The sequence below is a fragment of the Mus caroli genome, unplaced genomic scaffold, assembly GCF_978045245.1.
Source record: "Mus caroli unplaced genomic scaffold, Mus_caroli_1 scaffold_4, whole genome shotgun sequence".
Classification (NCBI taxonomy): domain Eukaryota; kingdom Metazoa; phylum Chordata; class Mammalia; order Rodentia; family Muridae; genus Mus; species Mus caroli.
The window spans coordinates 37,132,449-37,153,627 of NW_028227259.1; the positions used below are offsets into that span (position 1 = coordinate 37,132,449).

At 45.9% G+C, this 21,179-nt stretch overlaps 1 protein-coding gene across 1 annotated transcript; it reads right to left on the reverse strand.

The window, feature by feature from the left end:
* Positions 1-378: 378 nt before the first annotated feature.
* On the reverse strand, positions 379-21,101 carry Nop14 (NOP14 nucleolar protein). The gene is made up of 18 exons (XM_021162142.3): positions 20,816-21,101; positions 18,441-18,575; positions 17,796-17,937; positions 15,485-15,618; positions 14,934-15,068; positions 13,686-13,808; positions 13,109-13,240; positions 11,798-12,092; positions 10,766-10,896; positions 9,785-9,870; positions 8,313-8,448; positions 5,931-6,032; positions 5,164-5,317; positions 3,139-3,298; positions 2,684-2,831; positions 1,024-1,142; positions 730-885; positions 379-482 (listed from the first exon to the last, which is right to left on the reverse strand). The coding sequence occupies exons 1-18, from the start codon at positions 21,008-21,010 to the stop codon at positions 383-385; spliced, it is 2,583 nt and encodes an 860-aa protein (XP_021017801.1). The 5' UTR covers positions 21,011-21,101; the 3' UTR covers positions 379-382.
* Positions 21,102-21,179: the final 78 nt, after the last annotated feature.

Genomic DNA, 21,179 nt, shown 5'->3' on the forward strand with positions numbered 1-21,179 from the left:
AACTCCTAATCAGCACCACCAACCCTTGCACAAGATCTCACACCTCAGAGCCATAGCAGGTGACAAGGACCAGGCTGGACATAAGGATTCAGTCCTGTTCTGTCATGTGTGACTGATGATCTGATAAGTGTGTGGGAAGGTGACTTCACTGTAAAACGTATATAAAGTACTTACCCACACTACGACAGCTTGTCAGTTTTATGGACAACTGCCTAAATGTCATTCTGTGTGTGGCTATCAGCTAACAGTGCAGAGCTCTCACAGACATCCCCAGCATGTGTCTGAGCATGGCAGGGAGAGGGAACCCCACACTCCACAATGCCCCCCCCCAGAATCCTTCATTACAACACACCACACAGCCTTGCTACATTTACAAGACAATTTATTTTTTGAACTTTTTCCTCTTAAGAGCCTTCCATTCACCTTCTTGCGTGGCCAGGCTATTAAAAAGCTGTTTTACTTTACGCTTTCTTTCTGCATCCCTAAAGAGAAAAAGAAGAAGAAGAAAAAAGCAAGTGTTAATCTTGCATCAGTTCTCAGGGTATTTTGCTTTCTTCTGTTTGGACACTAACAATTTAGAACCATACATGCATGGCTCTACCCTCAGTCCTGCAAAGGCTGCCAAATATATCGCTCACCATACTCCCCAGTGCTGAAAAAAACCAGCGGCCTATGAGTGTGGTGTCACACCATAGCGGTGCCCTAGTCCCGTACACAGTTCCTCCTCACCTTTCCATGATTTCTGAGAGCTGCATCCTGGCCAGGAACTGATTGTCCTTTCGGATCTCTCGGACGGCGCCTTTAAACTCCCGCTTGTGTTTGTGGATTAGTCTTTTCCTTTCCTGTTCTTCTTTACTGCTGCCTTGTTTCCGTCCAAACTCAAGCCTAAAGTTAGAATCAAAAAGGCTACAGAGGTGAGCTGACTGCCGACTGCAATGTCTCCTGTCCCAGGCTGAAGCAGGTGCATCGCCCACCTCTAGCCTACAGACAGTCCTGGCCTCCACAGGGTCCCCCAACACTCACACTTTGACTAGCCGGGGGGTGAACTGTTTCAGTGGGACGGGCTTGCTCTTCTCACACACCAGCGGCCGGCAGTGCTGCTTCTGGCTTTCCATTTCTGACAGTATGCTTTGAGACAGTTCCTAAGGAACACATAAAGGCATGGTTAAGAGGCCATACTTGCCACTGCCTACTCTACACCCACTGGGCTGTGTCAGGTGCAGCTTGGCTGCACTGCCATCCTCTATATAGGGAACAGCAATGCAATTAGGACCAGCAGATGGTTTAGCAGATAAGGTCTCCTGCCACCAAACCTGAGTTCAATCTCTGGAAACTAAATTTCAAAGGCATTGCCCTCTGACCTCCATACATATGCCAATGCATAAATACCCCCACATCCAGAGAGAAAGCTGTAAATGAAAGAGCTTGTGTCCAGAGAGTAGCATATGGCCTTTCTACAGGGACACACTGGCAAGGCACCATCAGCACAACTGGGATTAAAGCACAAAGGACCACCTTCCCTGCCTAGGTGACCTGCAGTGTGTGGAGGCAGCTGTTAGAGCAGCATGATGCTGTCAGGCAGAACAGGATTCCTGCTCCCACACAGCTAAGACACGTCTGGCTAAGGCCATGGCTTCCAGGGAAGCCTGTAGAAGCCAGCTCACTGATGTTGGTCTGTCCCTTCCCCTCACACAGATGTGCTCTGGATCCCAATTTGCTTGCCTCCTTGCACCCATTGTAGTCTTGGTCCATCTAAATGTCATGTGAGAACTGAGAAACTACAAGCTCCATAACCCTAACTGGCCAGCCTAAATCTGTAGGACCAGGGATCACTTTAAGAAGGGACAACCACAGTCATGTCCACAGTGATTGTTTGAGGAGGTGCTAGCAACTCAGTACAGTCAAGCTCCAGACTTAGGGGGCTCAGCAATCAGGAAAGCCAGGGTCTGTCTTCAAGTGGCACAAAGACGAGGGTGTAATGTGTACAGGAAAGGTCAGCACCATGGGCAAACAGCACACAAAGCTCTGTGCAGGGGCTAGGGAAGAGCAACTGTGAACATCACCAAAACCGAGGGAAAGCCTGGGAGAAGCCCAGAGTGCAGGTGGTGAGGCCAAGGGAAGGTCACTCCAGCCTGCACTGTAGCCTGACCCGCTGTCTTTTATTGTGAATGGAGATGTCACTGGGGGGAGGGTACAGAGGAGACAACATGCCTTTTTCTCCAAGGAAGCTGGGCTGGTATGGGGATAACTGATGATTAGGGTGGGAGCTGCAGAAGGCAGAGGACAGGAAACCAGTCAGGAATAAGGGGCATAAGACAGTGAGGAGGGACAGGGTAGGGACACCTAGATGGGATGGGGACCAAGTGTAGGCATGAAGAGCTGCTGACCACCACACATGCTAAAGTATCAAAAGCCTTGTTTAGACACACAGGGGCTCCAAGGACCAAGTGAGGGTGTCCTTCAAGGTCACCCTGAGAAACTGTGGGGTAAGGTGCTTTGGATGGATGGCCCGGAACAAGAGTGGGGCCATTTTCCCTTTGTGCTTCTGAGATTGTAGACAGTTTTCGTAGACTTCCCTGTGATGCCTTTTAAGCTGCAACTTCAATGACAAAAACACTAAGCTGGTGCTGGGTCCTGAACAGCCTGGGACAGGGCAAGGCGCCCAGTGACTGGAAGGCCTCACCTGAAGTTCTTGGGGGAGGCTACAGTCTGCAAGATGCTTCGCCAGGAGGGCTTGATGGGGCCTGACAATGGCATGGAAGGACGGCAGTGCCCGGTACATGAGCACACAGTGCTTCATCAGGCTCAAACACGAGGCTACGCAGGACAGCCTACAAGGACACAGGACAATAAAAGGGACTCAGCTCACCTTATTTCAGTAGTTACTCATAAGCCAATGAAATGTCTCACCCACAGCTCAGAAAATCTAAGTGGAATTACATCAGCAGAAAGGCTAAATGGCTCATTTTGGTAATCTTGGAAATACTGTTTACCCAGAGCAGAAAGAAGCACAAGACATGCAACAATACTTTAAAATGCGGACTCAGTTTCAGTTCCCAATCAAATAAGTATACTCTGAAAACAATGCTGCACATGTCAGGACATTTATTCTTGATGTCCCTGGGGTGTCACACATACCTGGTGTGATTTGCCTCAGTCGCTGTCAGGGTGCTCAGTCTATTTGCCCAGTGCAAGGGGAGGCTTCCCCTCTGCCAGGTGGTCACATCTGCTTTGTTGGAGACCACGAGCAATTCCGAGTTCTTCCCAAGTGCTCTAAAAGGGTGCACCAGAGTGGAACCTGAATCCCAAGCGTGACAGGTCAGAAAGGACCCGGGTATCACAAGCTCAGGGGGCCTGCGCTGGAGTAGCTCAGCCTTTCAAAGTTGTCTGTGCACCAAGGTGCCGGGTCTTGCAAGATACCAGTGAGCTAATTCCAACTCCAAATAAGCACAGAAAGAATACCTGTGCTGGGTAGTGGTGGCTCACACCTTTAATGCCAGCATTCAGGAGGCAAAGGCAGGTGGATCTCTGAAAATGAGGCCAGCCTGGCTTAGACAGTTTCAGGACAGCTAGGGTTACTCAGAGAAACTGTCTTGAAAAACCAAAACCAAAACCAAAACAAACAAGCAAACAAGTAGACACAGGATACCTGTGAGGAACGCTCCAGAGGAGATGGAGAAGGCAGTTTGCCTAACTTAATGTAGAACCTGCTAGCCACACACTTCCTATGGCCTTATTCAGGTTACACACATGGTTTAAGCACTTAGGTCATAACCAAGACAGTCTTATCCTCGTAAGGATGTCATGCCAGCACCCTTACAGATAAACGAACTAGATATAGAGAAAGTAAAACGGATTCCAAAATCAAAATAGAGGGAAGAGCAGCCAGAATGCTGAGGAGTTGGTAGGCAGAGTTGGCCAGAGGTCTGAGCAGGCTGAGAGAGGATGAACAAAATGGACATTGGCAAAGACCTGGAAACATCAGTTAATGATGGAGGAAGAGGAACATGCTGGGACAGAGTTCAGGCATGGTTAAATGGAAGTGGCTGGGTACATGGGGGCAAGTGGATGGTCAGCTTGTTTCAATCCCCTACTCGGCCACGGGACCACCTTCTTGACTGCACTCCAGCACCTGCACTTTCTACTGCAGTACCCTCTCCAGGGACCCATGCCAATCTGTGACAGGGGTCAGCCTGGATACCCAGGGGCAGGCAGTGTTTGTAGAGCAGTTCCACAAGGGAGCTCTGTGCAGAAACATCATGTGACAAGAAATCCAAGGGATGGTGGCAACTGGAGGACTGAACTGAGTCACTGCCTGGCTTCAGATGAGGGCACCAGACTGCTGGGACGCTCAACACTATACCTGCATCTCAGGCTGTGCCTTGTTTTAGTCTCGCCACACGGGTACCAGGGAAAGAAACCAGTTAAGACTTGGAACTCTGTAGTACTCTGGCTCCCCCTAGCTCTCCTTCCTAGAGTCTCAGCTTACAGACTGCACTGAGAGTGCTGGGAGTGGCAGTGTACACCTGGAGTATCAGCTATGCAGGAGGCGGAGGCAGGAAATCGTTTGAGTCTAGGGATTTTAGACCAGCCTGGGAAGAAGACACGGTATTATTACGGTTGTTGCTATTATTAAATAGGGTTTCTCTGTGTAGCCCTGGCTGCCCTAGATCTTGCTCTGTAGACAAGGTTGACCCTGGACCCAGAGTTCCACCTGCCTCTGCCTCCCAAGTTCTGGGACTGGAACTAAATGCATATACCTCCACAGCTGGCTGAGACTGTATCTTAATAATAAAAATGGGGGAAGGGCAGGGGCTCAACCCTTATTACCCTTCCTCCTAAAAGTGTCAAAGAGGGAGGTTAGATTAATTTTCATCATGTATTTAGTCCCAAATACTTAAAGTTCCAACCTTTGAAATCTGCTGCAATACTTGGCATGGCTTTAGCATCAGCCCTGGAGAGATGAACACCCTAGCCTGAGGCTGGTATGCAATGTGTATTCATGCATACACACGGATTCAGAGAAAGAAAGTTGGTTCCTGGATTGCAGACTTCAGAGGTTGTCAATGTTCTCTCAACTTTCCAGAATGTGTATATAAACACTTAAAAAAAAAAAACCAAAAACCTCTAATGCATATTTTTAAGTCTCCATAATCAACTCACCTTGGCTCTTTGTGTTTGGAGTTGCTATATAAAGAATCCCAAGTAGAAAATTGAATAGTTCGGGGATGAACCTCCGAGACAGGGACACGTACTCCAGGAATAAGCAGCACACGAACAGGCCCTTTATCACATCTTGTAGGGACATGACTGGACACTAGGAAGGAACCCACAGAGACAGTTACTGCCTTGGAATCCTGTTGTAGTACAGGAGACTGGGCAGACAACTAGCATCCCACTGAGTATCACAGGAGGCCCTGCACTCTGATAAAGAGGCTTACTGACTATGAAGGCTGCGTGATCCTGGGGCACAGTGAGCAGTGTGCCCATACAGGAAAAGGGCAGTCTGAACACAAGCCCTCAGACTCGGTAACTACTACTATTTGCAAGCCTGTCTGGAGTCACACTCCAAATATAATTTCACACTGTTGAGACAAGCCTCCCACCCCATAGAATAGCTCATGCAGGGAGCTCTGGGGCTGGGACAAGGCTACTGTCTGACCTTGGAACTCCGGTCTCCACAGGTTCTCAGAAGCCCTTTAAGATAACCAATTTTATGCCAAATCTTAATGGTCAATAACTATGGACTTATTTTTTGTTCTTTTAAGACTGGCTTTCTATACTGTTCAAGCTTGAACTGCTGGATTCATGTGACCCTTGTGTCACTTGTAATTGAGACTACAGGCTGTTGGGATGTGAAAGTACACTCTTGTTTAAGACAGTCCCGAGATATGGGATGACCCCACGCCCCTCTGGAAGACGGGACCCACCTTAGTAAGCATCTGGCTCATACACAGCAGGGCAGGGGTCACAACCGGATGCCAGAAATCAGAGGTTGGAAACAACAGCCCAGTGATTTTCAAATAAATGAGCTGGAAAGGAAGTGGTACAATACAAAAAAAAAAGAGAAAATGATGTTTAAAAAGGTCCCATAGCACAACTGGTCTTAAAAGTCCTAGTGAGATACAGCAGGCACTGACAAGCCACCACAACTCACTCTAGGTCAGGGCCTCCCTCAATACCTCCCAGGACACACCACCACTCCCATGCCTTCCCACAAGCAGCCCGGCTCATTTGGAATGTCCAAAAGGATGGGTTTGTTTTACCCTGTGAGCTTGGAAAGGTCTTCAACCCTAACCTCTAGCCCGAAGAACTGGGGCTTCAGGGTAACAAAACTACTGTACTGGCCGGTGTCAGTTTGACACAGGCTGGAGTTATCACAGAGAAAGGAGCTTTAGTTGGGGAAGTGCTTCCATGAGATCCAGCTGTGGGGCATTTTCACAATTAGTAATCAAGGGGGGAGGTCCCCTTGTGGGTGGTGCCATCTCTGGGCTGGTAGTCTTGGTTCTATAAGAGAGCAGGCTGAGCAAGTCAGGGGAAGCAAGCCAGTAAGGAACATCCCTCCATGGCCTCTGCATCAGCTCCTGCTTCCTGACCTGCTTGAGTTCCTGTCCTGACTTCCTTTGGTGATGAACAGCAATGTGAGAAGTGTAAGCTGAATAAACCCTTTCCTCCCCAACTTGCTTCTTGGTCATGATGTTTGTGCAGGATTAAAAACTAAGACAGCTAGGGACCTGCTTGCCTCACTGGACACCAAGTGATATCCTGGTCTGCTTACTAGGGTATAACCACGTCTCAGCAGCCAGTACCTGCAGTTCTTCTACTCTAAGCATATGTAAAAGCAGGAATAGCTAAAGGCACCAGGAAATCCTCCAGTGCATCCAGAGCGTTGCCAATTTGATCAAGCACACCTAGAACCCAGCAGGCACACACTAGAAGAACTCACTTCCTTCTGGTCAGGCAGGGACTCTCTCTCACTGTAGAATGACTCAAGGTTAGGTATAAACAGAGCCTTGCTAGCACCATGGTCTGGCAAGCTTCTTGTACACCACAGCTCCTCAGTGTAGCAGCAACAGAACCACACTATGAGCTACAGAGCTACTACTGTACTGGCGGCGTGTGAAGCTTAGTGTATCATGACCACTCATATTAGCTTATCTGAGGTGTCTGAGCAGGTGTAATAATGAATATTCTCACCCCCAACAAAAGAGATGCTGAGAGAGGACAGAGAGCCCACACACGACCATGTGGCTTGAAAGGACTTGGTACTTAATACCCTCCACCCCAAATTAATGTCTATAACAGCACCCAACAGCCCTGGCTGCAATAAGAAGTGAGCTGGGGAGGGTCAAGAAGATCCACCTAACTAGTAAGCTGACTCAGGCCAGCTATCTTTCAGCATGCATTTTACATGCATCAACAAAACCTTAAGCACCCGTGAGTCACTGCTGACTCATTTCAATACAAGCACAAGAAAATGAAGCAGCCAGCACCGCTGAGTGTTCTTCAAAGGTACTAACTCAAAATTGTTAAGATATTGGAGACTTAAATATTTCTCAACATTTGAAAGAAAAGAATGCAGGCTGGAATCATTCTGCAGAAAGTGGTTTTGTTTGTTTTAATCTCCATCTCTACCATTATGATTTGGCATAGCTCTATGTAGTCTCAAGCCAGAATTCTCCTATACGTCAGTCATTAAGAATGTACACTCACAGGCTGGACCTAGGCCTCCCACACATATGTAGCAGATGTGCAGCTTGGTCTTCATGTGGGTCCCAAACAACTGGAGCAGGGGCTATCCTAAAAGCTGTTGCCTACACATGGAATATGTTCTTCTAGCTGGGCTGCCTTGTTTAGCCTCAATGGCACCTTACCTCCCAGAGACATGAAATGCCAGGGTGGGGGATATCCAGGGGAGCCCCCATGAGCTCAAAGAAGGGGAAGGGAAGGAGGGGGAGGGGCTAAGGGAGGCAGTGAGCAGGATATAAAGAGAGTAAGTAAAAAAAAAAAAAAAATCAAAAAAGAGAAAAGAATGAAGACTATATGCTCTTCTCTCATATCTTCCTGCAGTTCTCTCAGATCATTCTAGAAGGGCTAGCAGGGTTGTTCAAGCTGTCACCTTTCAACATGACGCTGACATCTACAAATGCATCCAGCCACATTCATGGGAAAAATGGGACACATGGGCTCACAAGCTGGACACCTCTCAAAGCCACGAGCATGGAATGCAATGCCAACCATGTATGACTCAAAATAAACTTGGTTTCCAGTGGATGCAAAGAAAGGATCTGATGAGTCCTGTCTCTGCTTACCACATCCAACCCTGGAAACGCTGCCCGGCCTTTGGTCTCAATCATTTCTTCCATCTCGTGCATGGCATCTCGGAGAACAAATCTTACGGAGTCACTTGCAGATTCAGGAAACATCTGGCAAAGACTATATAAGTGCCTGTCAAACAAAAACATAATAGAGATGACTTTAGATAACGACAGCAAATAACGAAAACAACAAACCTCAAAACTATGTTCCTGTACAGTCGCTGACTCTAAAGGAAGGAAGAACAGGCGGCCCGCAGATGGAGCTACATTTTTGCTTTATGGTTGCTGGGTACTGAACCCCATTTCATACTCTACTGCTGAGTCCACTTTTCTTACTGATGGTTGACCTTTCTAGTAGTCCAGGTGACATGTCAAGTAGCGTTTTATAATAATATATACTGATTTTGCCATTTCCTAAAACCCTGGTCAGAGTATTTAAGTGGTTGTAGGATACGTGAGGTACCATGGCTGTTTATAATATCAATACTGTTGGGAGCATAGTCTAAGTGTTGGCCATAGCACTTTACATATAAGCGTATTCCTCCTCACAAACACTGTGTAAAAGCATCTGTGTACATGCGGGGGACACACAGGCTAGTTATGCAGTACAGAGGTGGCTCAAGAGCGCCCCCTCCTAGTGCAGACTTTCCCTTATCACACAGCTCCTGAGATCAGTTTCTTTTGACCTTCCAGCCACCATACAGCAGCAGGAAACCACCACAGGGATCACAGGTACAACACTGCTAAAGGCCAAAGTTTCTATAGCCATCCTTGGGCAAGACAAGTGGCCATGCTCCCAAGAAGGCACTCTTAAGACTCAAGCAAAGCACCTCCTGTGTGGGTCTAGTGAGGCAAGGACCAGATGCCGCTAGACTCATCCACGGTGTGTGTGTGTGTGTATATATATATATATATATATGTATATATCCACGGGGGATGTATGTATGTGTGTGTGTGTGTGTATATATATATATATATATATATATATATATATATGTGTGTGTGTGTGTGTGTGTATATATGTATATATATATGTGTGTGTGTGTATATATATATGTACATATACACATATATATATATGTATATATATATATATATATATATATATATATATATATATATATATGGATGTGAGGCTTTAGTGCTGATGAAACAAACACAAACTAACGTACCAGTACTGTAAATGAAGGGCTCACTAGCTTTGTTTTAAAATCAACTTGTTGGTAATGTGAGATTATCTCATCCCTGCATGGGTAGCATGAGTCAGAGGGAAAGCTGTGAGCAAATCATGGCAGTGTGGAGGCATGTACTGTGCGGTCTCTATAGCGCTCTGAGGGCAGTCCCCTGCCTGCTAAGGTCACACTGCCACTGACTGGCACAATGACACCAAATGTTATTATAACATTACATAGTATAAAACTGCAATTCAGCCCTGTATTCCTCTTGAAACAAACATTTTTACTTACACAACCAACTTATCGATGGTCTTGAGGTCTGGTGTGCTGTCTGTAGCCAAATCTCCTATGTATTGCAAGAGGAAGCCAAACAATTTCTGCAGGGACACAGATTGGGAGATGACTCAGTGCCAAATACCAAATGCTAAGCCACAGCCGACAGCTCCCAGAACACCTGCACGCTGGCCAGAGCCCACAGGGACCACGGACTTCAGAAGAGTTCAAACAAAATACAAGCAAAAAACGCTGCTAGAAACTGCTGGACACAGATGAGGAAAGACAGCTAAGGACAGGACACGTTCTTTATGGAATGGCAGATGGCGTGTAATTTATTAAAACCAAACAAGGATCGAGGCACGGGAGGTAACTCATGCCAACTATTTCAGTACTCAGAAGCAGAGACAGACAAAAGTTTGAAGCCCTCTGGTCACAAAAGTATGACCAACTCAAAACCAAAACAAAGCTGGGTGTGGTGGTGCACGCCTATAATCCCAGCACTCGGGAAGCAGAGGCAGGGAGATCTCGGTGCGTCTGAGGCCAGCCTAGCCTACAATGTGAATTCCAGAGCATCCAAAGATACAGCAAGACCCTTTCTCACAAATAAAATGGAAGGAACAACAACAACAACAAAAGGAGGAGGAGGAAGAAGAAGAAGGCTGCATGGTCATGGTAAGGACATGATAATGCCTATAAGGAACGGAACCAACAGCAACTCATTTATTCAGTCTTGGCCACTTGACGGGCTGAGTCTCAGTTTCCTGACCTGTGAAACAAGGGTAATGGCTGCTCTGAGGCAGAGCGGAGCTTGATGCCACATGTGGCTTTCTGCTCCTCATTAAGTGCTTTCTGGTGTCAACACAGTAACAACGAATGGGAGGCAGGCCCTGAGCAAAACCAAGGCACTCGGTACTGTGTACCTCCAAGTAAGTCTAGCATTCACAGACACAGGACTGTGCTAAAACTCTAATACCCAATACACTTATCTCAGCGTACTTCCAATTTTGCTTTGTTTCCTACTGCAAGACTTGGATGGTTGCACTTCTGAATTCTCTCCACCACCAAAAGTTGCTCTTCCATTGATCTTCCTGACAATAAAAACTTCAGCTCCTCAAAGGATTCAGGAGCTATCAAAAACACAAAACATATTTCACAGTTAACATTCAACAGGACAACAATCCACATGGCTACTTACATAGTATAGGCACGGTTCCTTCACTTTGTGAAAAGTTATTTAACTTAAATGCTATCTAAGGTGTTTATTTAACCTCATATATATCTACTCTTATCCAGGGAGTCTGACATTACTTAAATGACTGTACTCAAATCATGTACCTGAGGACAGCTCCAAAGCAAAGATGAACCATGGATTTCATCAAGTAATAATTTGCCTGAAGACCACAAACCATGAGGCATCTCTGTGGCAATGCTGGTTTCAGTATAGATGTCAGACAGGATTAGAGCACATGCGTGAAGCAAATCCATTTCCTGAGACTCATACATCAAGTCTCCTCCCTGCAAGCTAGCTTGACTCATTAGTTTTCTATTCTGGAACTAACCTTCAGTCACAGAGCAAGTCAGGGCTGCTTGCTATAACTGGAGAGTTTCTCTCTGTTTAAAAAGAGAAACAATGTAGATCAAAGAACGCTACATTTGATAAAAGGTTATTTGCTGTGGCTGGAGTATCCAGGTGGAAAGCCTTCCTACAGATGGCCCAGGAATCTAATCTACACCCTGCTGCAGAAAGGTGCCTGCTTCATCTCTGCAGTCATAGACCTCTCAGTGGCCATGGAACTGATGGGAGAAGTCATGCTAATATGCAGGCCCACAGACGCCAAGAATGAAAGCCAGCCACACATCAATGACATCACATCCCAAGTGGGAATGTGGCCATGCACTCACAACTGCATCTCCAGGGAGGGAAACTCGCAAGTACACACGGTGGCCGTTATTTAGAAAAACAAAACAAAAACCCAAGCCTGGGGATTGAATCTTAGGCTGAAAACAGAAAAAAACAACTGTATTTACCTGCAAAGACATAGGGCAGCTCAGCTCCAATAGCCTTTTGCGCTTTCTGGTCACCCTTTGGCAACTTCCCCCCAGGAGTCTGACGTTGCTCCTTCTTTGGTGTCTCGTTTTCCTCCTCACTCTCTATATTAGATTCTAGGTCCGAGTGGCTGTCTGGGTCCTCACTCTCTTCTGAGTCCTCATGGCTCTCATCCTCTTCCTCACTCTCATCCTCTCCCTCTTTCTGGTCATTCTCTTGGTCATCTGCTTCCTTGCTTTGCTCTTCCTGGACATCTTCAATGTTCATCTTCCCATCCTAGAAAAAGACCATGCTGACCTCAGTTAGAACATTCTGCAGCAACACCGGAATACCATGGCAACGTGGTATCATTCTTTCTCATCTGCTTTGGGTTGCCCTGTCCACTTCCCTGAGGTGCCCTACACCGTAGGAACTGAAGCTCTCTCATAGTGCTTCGGTTAGTTCCCTGAGTGTTTCTGCATTTGAAGCTTGGTCCTCTGTGGAGCTGTGAGAGGGGACGGGGGCACTAAGAGATGAGGCCTAGAGAGGTCTTTCAGTCAGGATGGCCTGCTCTCAGGGAGTTAGCATAGTGTAGTCCCCGTTCATGGGGATTATTAAGGAACATACATGCCTGGGCCTTCCCCCTCCCCTGGACTTCCTGCCCGAGCCACATGGTCACTTTCTCTTGCATGGATTCCCATCAATAAGGCCTTTGCCAGGGCTCAGCTAAAGGTGGCACAATCCCTTAAGCTTCTAGTAGAGACTATTGCAGTCTCCCAGAGAACCCTGAGCTGGGATGCTGGGAAAAATTTGGGTTTTGCCACAGAGCTTATGAAAGTGAAATGCTGATGGCACCTTGTGAGGGCCTGGGGGGTAGGGAACAGAGGAGACAACAGTGCCTTGGGGCTGGATCTGCTCGTGTAAATGGCTTTTTTTTTGTTGTTGTTGTTGGTATTTTTGGTATTTTTGTGTTGTGGATAGTCTGCTTCCCACCTTAATTTGTAAAATAAAGGAGAGCTGAAGATTGGGCAGAGAGAGGGAAGATGGATGGGAAAGAGAGAAAAGGAGGTTTGGGGCAGGGTGGCAGAGGAGGAGGAGGAAGAGGAGGAAGGGAAGGGAAGTGAAGCAGAAGCCCCTGGCCTGGAGAAACTGCAAGTTCTAAGGGGTCTCATAGATGTGGAAGATGGCAGTGTAGCAAATATACAATGAAACATGACAAAAATTGTTTATAAGGTTTCAATATTCCAGCTATAGTGAACCCCTGAATGAACACTAGAAAATGTGGTTTTTAAAGGAGGCAGGGGACACCTTACCTTGTAAGAAAGCAAGCGCCTATCGTCTTTATCCAGTATAAAGCCATCATTTAAATCATCTGCTGATGTATGTTTTGGTTTCTTTTTATTTTCATGTTCATCTTTTCCAAGCATTCTTCGAAGTCTTTCAGCCTAAGGCAGTAAGGAAAGAGAAGTCACCAGCTGTGTTCGTCAAATCTCTGCAGACACTGAGGTACTGAAGAGGCCTGTGGCAGCGAGCCAAGGCAGTCAGCTGCACAGTATCTGCTTCAACACAATAAACCAAGACCCTAAGCACACAGGCAACAGCTCAGAAGATGATGGACTCAATCCAGTGCCAGCGGTTGTTTGTGGGAGACTGGTACAAAGAAAGGCCTCATATACTGTGTGTATTTTACTTCATATGATCATCTCACAAATGAAAAGACACTTATGTCTGTACCAATGTAAAATGTAAACACAGCACAATTCAGCCCGCCTTCCAAGCTAGAGCAGAAAAGCTTAGAAAAGAGAAGTCTACTGCACTCAGGCCTTGTGAGGGAGCTGAGCCTCTTGGGTGTCAGGCTGGGCCAAGCACTCAGTTACAAGTCACCCGTACCTCCAGTTTCTTGAGCCTCTCTTGCTCCTCCTTTGCTAGTTCCTCTTCTGTTTTCATCCTGTTAGAGGGTTGAGCCTTCATTTCAAAGGCAAGCTCACGAACCATCATGTCATATGCATCGGGCTAAGGGGAAAATAAAATGTTTTTCAGAATTGTTTACAAAAAGTAAAGACCATTCCATCAATGACTGGACGTCGTATATAAGGAACGGGACAAACCATGCCTAAGTCTTTTCTTCTGCATAGACAACTGTTCCTGGGGCTAGTGAATGGCTCAACAATTACAAGGACTTGCTGTTCTTGCAGAGTCCCTGGCCCTATCCTATGTTCCACAGATTCAGATCCAGAAGATGCCGCCCACCCCTGGCCTGCACAATTACTCACAAGCATATTATTCCCCCACCTAAATAAACAAATAAATAGATGCTGTTGTAATTAGTTCTAAAAACTGAAAAGCAGGTAGACATGTGGGTTACATGGACATTTCTGCTCATAAAAAATTATCTTATAGACTCATATATTATATCACTTATGTGTTATATATAATATATACATATTTATGTTATATTACTTTTGAGCCAGGGTTTCTATGTGTAGTTCTGGCTGCCCTGGAACTCGATCTGTAGAGCAGACTGGCCTCAAATTGTGGTGGCATACATCTTTAATCCCAGCACTTGGGAGGCAAAAGCAATTCTTAAAACATATCACCTACTGGGCATAGTAGCATGCCTGGGGTCCCAGCATGTGGGAGATGGTAGCAGGAGGCCAAGGTCACTCTTGGTGAAACCTATCTCAGCCAAACCCCACCCAAACTAACAACTAACAAATGTGCTGGTGTAACAAAATAACCACCACTCAGCCGACAGCTAAGCCAACCAGGAGCCTACGCGAGTCCCGGCAATGCTATGGCTGACTCGGAGAGACACACACGGCCACGCCGGGATATAAGCTAGCAAAATCCTATTTCCTCAGTAGACTCTTGCTACTAAACAAATGTACCATTTTCAACAGTTTTGGAGAAATGTAAAAAGCATCACTGTCAAGAGGATGAGAAAGTAAGCATTGCACAGAGCACACATGAATGTCAGGACCGTAACGGAAGCTCAGCTCTCCCTTGTTTCTACCCTACAGCACTTCTCACCTGAGAAACACTGTAATTCACTTACGGTAGAGAAAAAGGTAGCTCTTGGTCAAAGTCAACAGATAAAAAGCTCACTGTGGCTTCCTGTGAGGCGAAGGGGCTACCCACCTGGGGTTTTTCCTTTTTCTCTTTGTTTTCTGAGTTCTTAGGTTTTCGTGACAGGAGAATCTGGACTTCTTTCCAGTCTCGGTCCAGCTTCTCTGTGAGCTCAAGGGCATCTTCTCGCTGCGCCTGTCTTTCCCTCTGGGAAGAAAATCCAGCAAATACAAACCACACACCATCATTATTCGACTTTCACGAGTGGCCTGGAATCAAGGCCAAGGACACACACAATGACCCACCTCATAGGAAACGCGTCGACATGAACTAAAGGACCAGAAGCAAGTGTAAGTCTCTGAGTCAAACAGAAATAACTTCCTGCTACTACACATCCAAATTCTGAGCAGTACACTGCGAGTTTAATAAGACATACTGTTTTCCAAACACTAAAGCCAACAACATCAGAGGTGTAAGCTTAATGGAGATCTAGAATATTCCTTTTCAAAATGAATGGTCCTATATTAAGTTCAGATAGAAATGAAATACAGCTGAGAAATGTCCACGGGAAGGAAGTCTGACCCATTTTGCTGCTGTGCACATCAGAATGGTAAGCAGCCCACCTTCTCTTGCTTTGACTTTGCAATGAGCTCCTCAATCAGTTCCTTCCGTGTCTTTGGCTTGTCTCCATCCTCGCCCTCCTTCTGAGAGGTGTTCTTGTGGACCCCACCACCAAAGTGGGAAGCAGTCAGTTCAGCTGGAAACAGACAGAAGATATTGTGAAACCTGGGCTCTAACTCTGCAGCCACCTTTGGGTAGAATTCTGTCAATGCTTCTCCAAGGACAGTTTTAAAAACCTTTTTATACGTGATATGAGTGTGGGCACTGTGTGTCTTGGCAATCAAGTAGATGTCAGGGGACAACTGTGGAGTGTCAGTCCTCTCACTCTACCTTTATGTGGGTTTTGGGGATCAAACTCAGGTTCTCAGGCCATGGCAAAAGCAGCCCTGGCCCCATCAGTTTCTCTGACTTGATTACATCATGTCTTTACTGCCTCCAATGTTAAGACAAAGCTCAACTTTGTCCCCGTGGTTCCCCCCCCCCCTTTTTCTACTTTTGGTCTCACAGTAAAGCTTCCAGCGTCGTCTGCTTCATTTTTATCTCCCTGTCTTCTGGCATTTCCCTGGCTCCCTTGCAGAGTCTCACTGACCTACAAGCCAGCTCCTAGCCTTCTTCATCCCCCACTCTCTGCAGAAAGGGCTCTACTTGGCCTCCAGCCAACATGCCCAGGACATCCTCAACAGATTCTCTCTTTGCCTTCTCGGACTCTTCGGGCTTCAGCTCTTCTCTTTCTGTTCTGATGACATGTTTGTATGGGGACCTGCAGACACTGGGTGTCTTGTTCTACTGTACTCCTCCTATAGCCTTAGTACAGGCTCTCTCACTGAACCTGAACTCAAGCCCTACCAGCCCCAGGGATCCTCCTGCCTCTGTCCCCACAGTACCATGCTGAGATTTTTCCGTGTTGGTGTTTTTAAAAAATTGTAATTATTAGTGTGTGTGTGTGACTGGAGTGGGGAGCAGGGTTACACGTCGCAGCACACGTGTGGAGGTCATAGGAGAACTCTATGGAGTTGTCTGATCTCCTGTTACCAGGCTCGAGGCGCATGCCCTGTGTTCTCACTGAGCGGGCCTGCTGGCCCCACAGCTGGCCTTCCCTTATATGAGTGCTAGGGATGACCAGGCTTGCACTCACACTCACTGACTGAGTACCTCCCCAACCCGTGCCATTTTTCCTGCGTGTTCCTGCTCATTTGGTGGCCTCTGGTTCTTATCTCTCCAGCTGACCTTGGATGTCTCTCCACAGACTCCTCTAAATCTATGTAAAAGTTTTCCTCATTTCAGCGAATGGCAATCCAATCTTCTCTGTGGATTAGGCCAACACATTCAGTCACCCCATTCCCCGTTCTCCCTCATTCATATCTAATTACTAGTAAATCCTGTTAGGATGTCCCATCAGACAATGGAATGTCCTGACATAAATGTCTCAGTGGTCCCCCTTGCCCACATGGCTCTGCTGTGGACCTACTGTGAGCCACCAGCCTTCCAGCAGTTCCCACTCCAGACCCTCCACATTTACTGTTTCTCCCACGGGAAGCCTCCTGGCTTCCTAAGCTGATAGGATTTGTTCAAATGCCTTCTCAGTGAGTCTGGCAGTGTCTACCTGATGGCATTCTCAGCCCTTTCCTAGGACATATGGCCCACTGCATATCTCACAGACAAGAGAATTTAGTGATCTAACTGTTTACCATCTGAGTCTGACATCTGACATCAACTGCCAAGGTTAAGCATTTGGTATTTTGTTCTCTCACATTTCTCCAGAACTAAGACTAACTGTCACATAAGCTACTAATGAATGAATGAATGATCCCTGAGTCTCCTGGTAAATTTGGTCTATTTGATATAGTGGTATATTAATGTTAAGTAAGGTTAACATCCACTCTGCTTCATGTTGTTACCTACAGGCACAGGCTAAATACCAGTTCTTGCACAAAGCCGATCTAACAGTCCAACACGAATGCCATAGCTACATCTATTAGGGCAGAATTTATGAACGTTTAGGGAGCTAGGCAATGCAGAAGAGCTCTTGCTAAGTCAATGAGGTGGGTTTTTGCGCAGCTCTAACTCTGTGCTTAGAGATAAAACTGGCTATTGTGATAGGAATGAACAGTGCTTTATCAGTCCCAAAAGGCACCGGTCACACATACCAACCTAAAGCTGAGACAAACACACAAAACAAAGAACAAAAGCAAAAACCCTGACCTATGCAGTTCATCAAGAGGTTAAAATATCATTTCCAGGAGAAAGTCCAACAAGAAACACACTGTCCCCTGCTCCAAGCTACCAGGCTTCTGTGGCGGCACCCCCACTTACCTGACAATGCCCCCCGGTCTTCAGTATCACTGTCACTATCCACAATGTCATTATGCTTTTCAATGTCAGCCAAGGACTGGCCATAATGAGTCAATTCTTCATCTTCATTTAGGTTGTAGATGTTCTTTTTCTCATGATATCGCTTGACAAAAAGGGTTAACGTCAGTTATTTAAAATTATTGTGTTTATTTCCTAGAAAATTAGTTATTTTCCACTATATGAGAGAGATGATAGTACAACATGATCAGCATGAAAATTATTCTGGATCACTTGAAAGATGATTGAAATACACGCAGAACTTGTAGAGAAAATTCTTATCTAAGTCAACTCGGCTAAGCTAAGCTCCTACTCAGTCTTCCCCTTGGCAATGGTTCCCCACTCACTCACCCTCCAACCAACAAAGCTGAAGGCAGGACCTCAACCGACTCTGACACATTACTATTTGCTATTTGCTCTCGTAAAGGTATTTATCTACTAGTAACTCTGCGAGTCTTTGTCTACGCAATGGGACACACCCCTTGAGACATATCCCCTGTACACGGCAGGCAAACCACTCAAGAGGTGAGCAAGGAGAAGCACCCTTCACCATGGCGGGCCTTGTGTAAAGTTTAGAGCAAAGACGTCCCTGCCATTCTTTTTCCATACCTGTTGCTCCAGAGCAAATCTCTTCATCATCTTTTCCTCTGGGCTTATGTTGCTATTATATTCCCCAAAGCGTTTGTCTGCGAACACATTGGACTTGTTCCTTTCTTTGTACTCCTTTAGTAAAGTCTGGGTTCTCTGGAAAACACATCACACATCAATGATTCTCACATAAAATCTCTATAATCTTCACTGAGGAGGCTACCAGAAGGGGTTGTAAAGTTGAGAAGAATACAGTTTGCCACTTTATTTAATGCTAATAACCAGTACAAGTGGCAGGTATACTGCATGAAACTCAGGCTTAATTAGAAACAGCAGATATGCACTGTTAGGGTGGTCTTTGAAGTTCCACCCAGTGCTGAAGAGACCCTCCTGTGTGATCCCTAGAAGACAGTCTCTTCCTGTCTGCCTATGGATCAAGGTGCAGAACTCACAGCTCCTTCTTCAGCATTATGTTTACCTGCATGCCTACCCCAAGCTTCCTGCTATGATGAAAATGGACTAAACCTCTAATAGTGTAAGCCAGCCCCATTTAAATGTTTGCTTTTACAAGAGTTGCCTTGGTCATGAAATCTATTCCTAGCAATGGAAATTCTAAGACAGAAACCCTGTGAGTGTAGTTAATATAGTGAAGCCATTGCACAATTCTGTAGTCTTCATCATATAAGAATTTGTACTGGCAATAAACTTTGTGAATGCAGTTAGTATGGTGAAGAAAAAAAAAAAAAGAAACAGCAGATGTGGGTCTGTTAGATGTCACATTATTCTATTTTCAAATGTCCTCTCTGCCATCCTTGGCCTATAGTTTATACTGGTGAATTATTAGACAGTCATTTGTATTTTTTTATAATGCATGCATTGAACCACCTACAGGACATACACAGGACAGTGTCAGCTCCTTGCAGTATAGATATTTTACCCAATTCAAAAGAAATTTCCTGCCTGGCAGTGGTGGCGCACACCTTTGATCCCAGCACTTGGGAGGCAGAGGCAGGTGGATTTCTGAGTTCGAAGCCAGCCTGGTCTTCAGAGTGAGTTCCCAAGACAGCCAGGGCTACACAGAGAAACACTGTCTCGAAAGAGCAAAAAGAAAAAGAAATTTCCTTACAAAGTTACAATGCGATTCCCTTTAAGGACAGACCCAGATGTGATCAAATACCATAGTGGTGAGGTTATTATTTATTTATTATTTATAACGTAAATGTATTAAACTTTAAAATAAAACTAGTAATTAAGTGTTTTTAAAAAGAAATTTCCTTCAATCTAAAGATCTCATGTAAACTGCATCCTTTGTAACAAAGTACAGATTAGCAGCTGTGAAGGGCAAAGGCCAGGTCTTACTTATCCCACTTACAAACATTACCAATAAGTCTAACCTATTAATTTTCTCAAAGTAACCATGAATTGCCTTTTGCTTACTCATTTCTTCTATTTATTTTTTGAGACTCAACTGGAAGTTTCGAGTCTCACCATAAAGCCCTTAAACTCGGAGATCCACCTGTCTCCGATTCCCTAGAGATTAAAGCCACAGCACAAACGACACTCACAAACTTTTTTTTTTTTTTAAAGCCAAACAAACGTCAGCAGTTACATAGAGAATGCCATTTGTTGAACTGGTTTTGAAAGGAAGGTACAATATACTCTTGAGGTGGGACCATAAGAACAAGGATGGAAGCTATGTGGTTATCCCCAAAAGGTACTATTCCAGTGACTTCCCAAGGGACAAGCTCATGAAATTCAGAGGAAGGACATTTTCCAAACATTCAAAGAGCATACTTTGTAAACCCTATCCACGGGTCGAATACTGTCATGGTCAAAGCATACAGAGCGGTAGTACAGGGCAGCTCAGAGCTCAGAAGAGATTAACTCTTAGGCCCTAAAAGCTCCAAGAAGGGTCAGGAAGAATGTATACCTGGAAGATCCCAAGGAGGAAGGGTTTCCAGAGGAAGGGCATTCGATATCAAGCAAAGGAGAGGCAGTGTTATGCCTCAGTCCTGATCGTTTTGCTGGCTAGTTTAAGGCAAACTTGACACAAAGTATAGTCATCAGAAAGAAGGTTATTTCAATTGGAAAAAATACTTTCATAAGATCGGGCTGCAAGCAAGCCCAAAGAGCATTTTCCTAATTAGTGATTGACCGCGGAGGGCCCACCTATGTGCTAGCAGCGGTCCTAGGTTCTTTAAGGAAGCAGGCTAAGCAAGCTATAGAGAGCAAGCCAGTAAGCAGCACCCCTCATGACTTCTGCATCAGCTCCTGCCTCCAATTTCCTCAATGATGGAAATATATAAGTGTAAGCCAAATAAATATTTTTCTCCCCAGATGGCTTTCACTAGCCACTGGGCATAGTACGCAGAACCTGGTAGTGCCTATCCCCTCACCTTCTTGATGGCACGAGCGCGGGACACCCCGGGCAGGCCCACATCGTGGCGCGTCTTCCTGCCAAGGATCTGGAACTTCTGCTGGTTGACTTTCACTTCAAATGGGTTTGGGTTAGTCTTCGCCGGACCTCCGGATGCCCCTGCGGGCGCTTTGTGGACCTGCCTCCGCGCCCCAGTCCGCTTGGCTTTCCCCATGACATTCACTCGGCCACACTTTGGACGACAGTGCGCACAGACCAAGCAGTTCAAGAAACTCGTGCATAGGATGCTGATGTAAAACCACGCCCAGCTTCGTCTCGCGATGAGTGCGTCATCTTCCCGTATTTCGCGAGAAGTACACAAGTCCTGGATGACACTAAACAGG

Coding starts and splice junctions, on each gene's coding strand:
- Nop14 (XM_021162142.3), bottom strand. CDS start 21,010: ATGGGGAAAGCCAAGCGGACTGGGGCGCGGAGGCAGGTCCACAAAGCG. Junction 6,033..8,312: donor CGTTTCCAGGGTTGGATGTG/GTAAGCAGAGAC, acceptor CTTCCTTTCCAG/CTCATTTATTTGAAAATCAC. Junction 2,832..3,138: donor ACTGAGGCAAATCACACCAG/GTATGTGTGACA, acceptor GTGTCCTTGTAG/GCTGTCCTGCGTAGCCTCGT.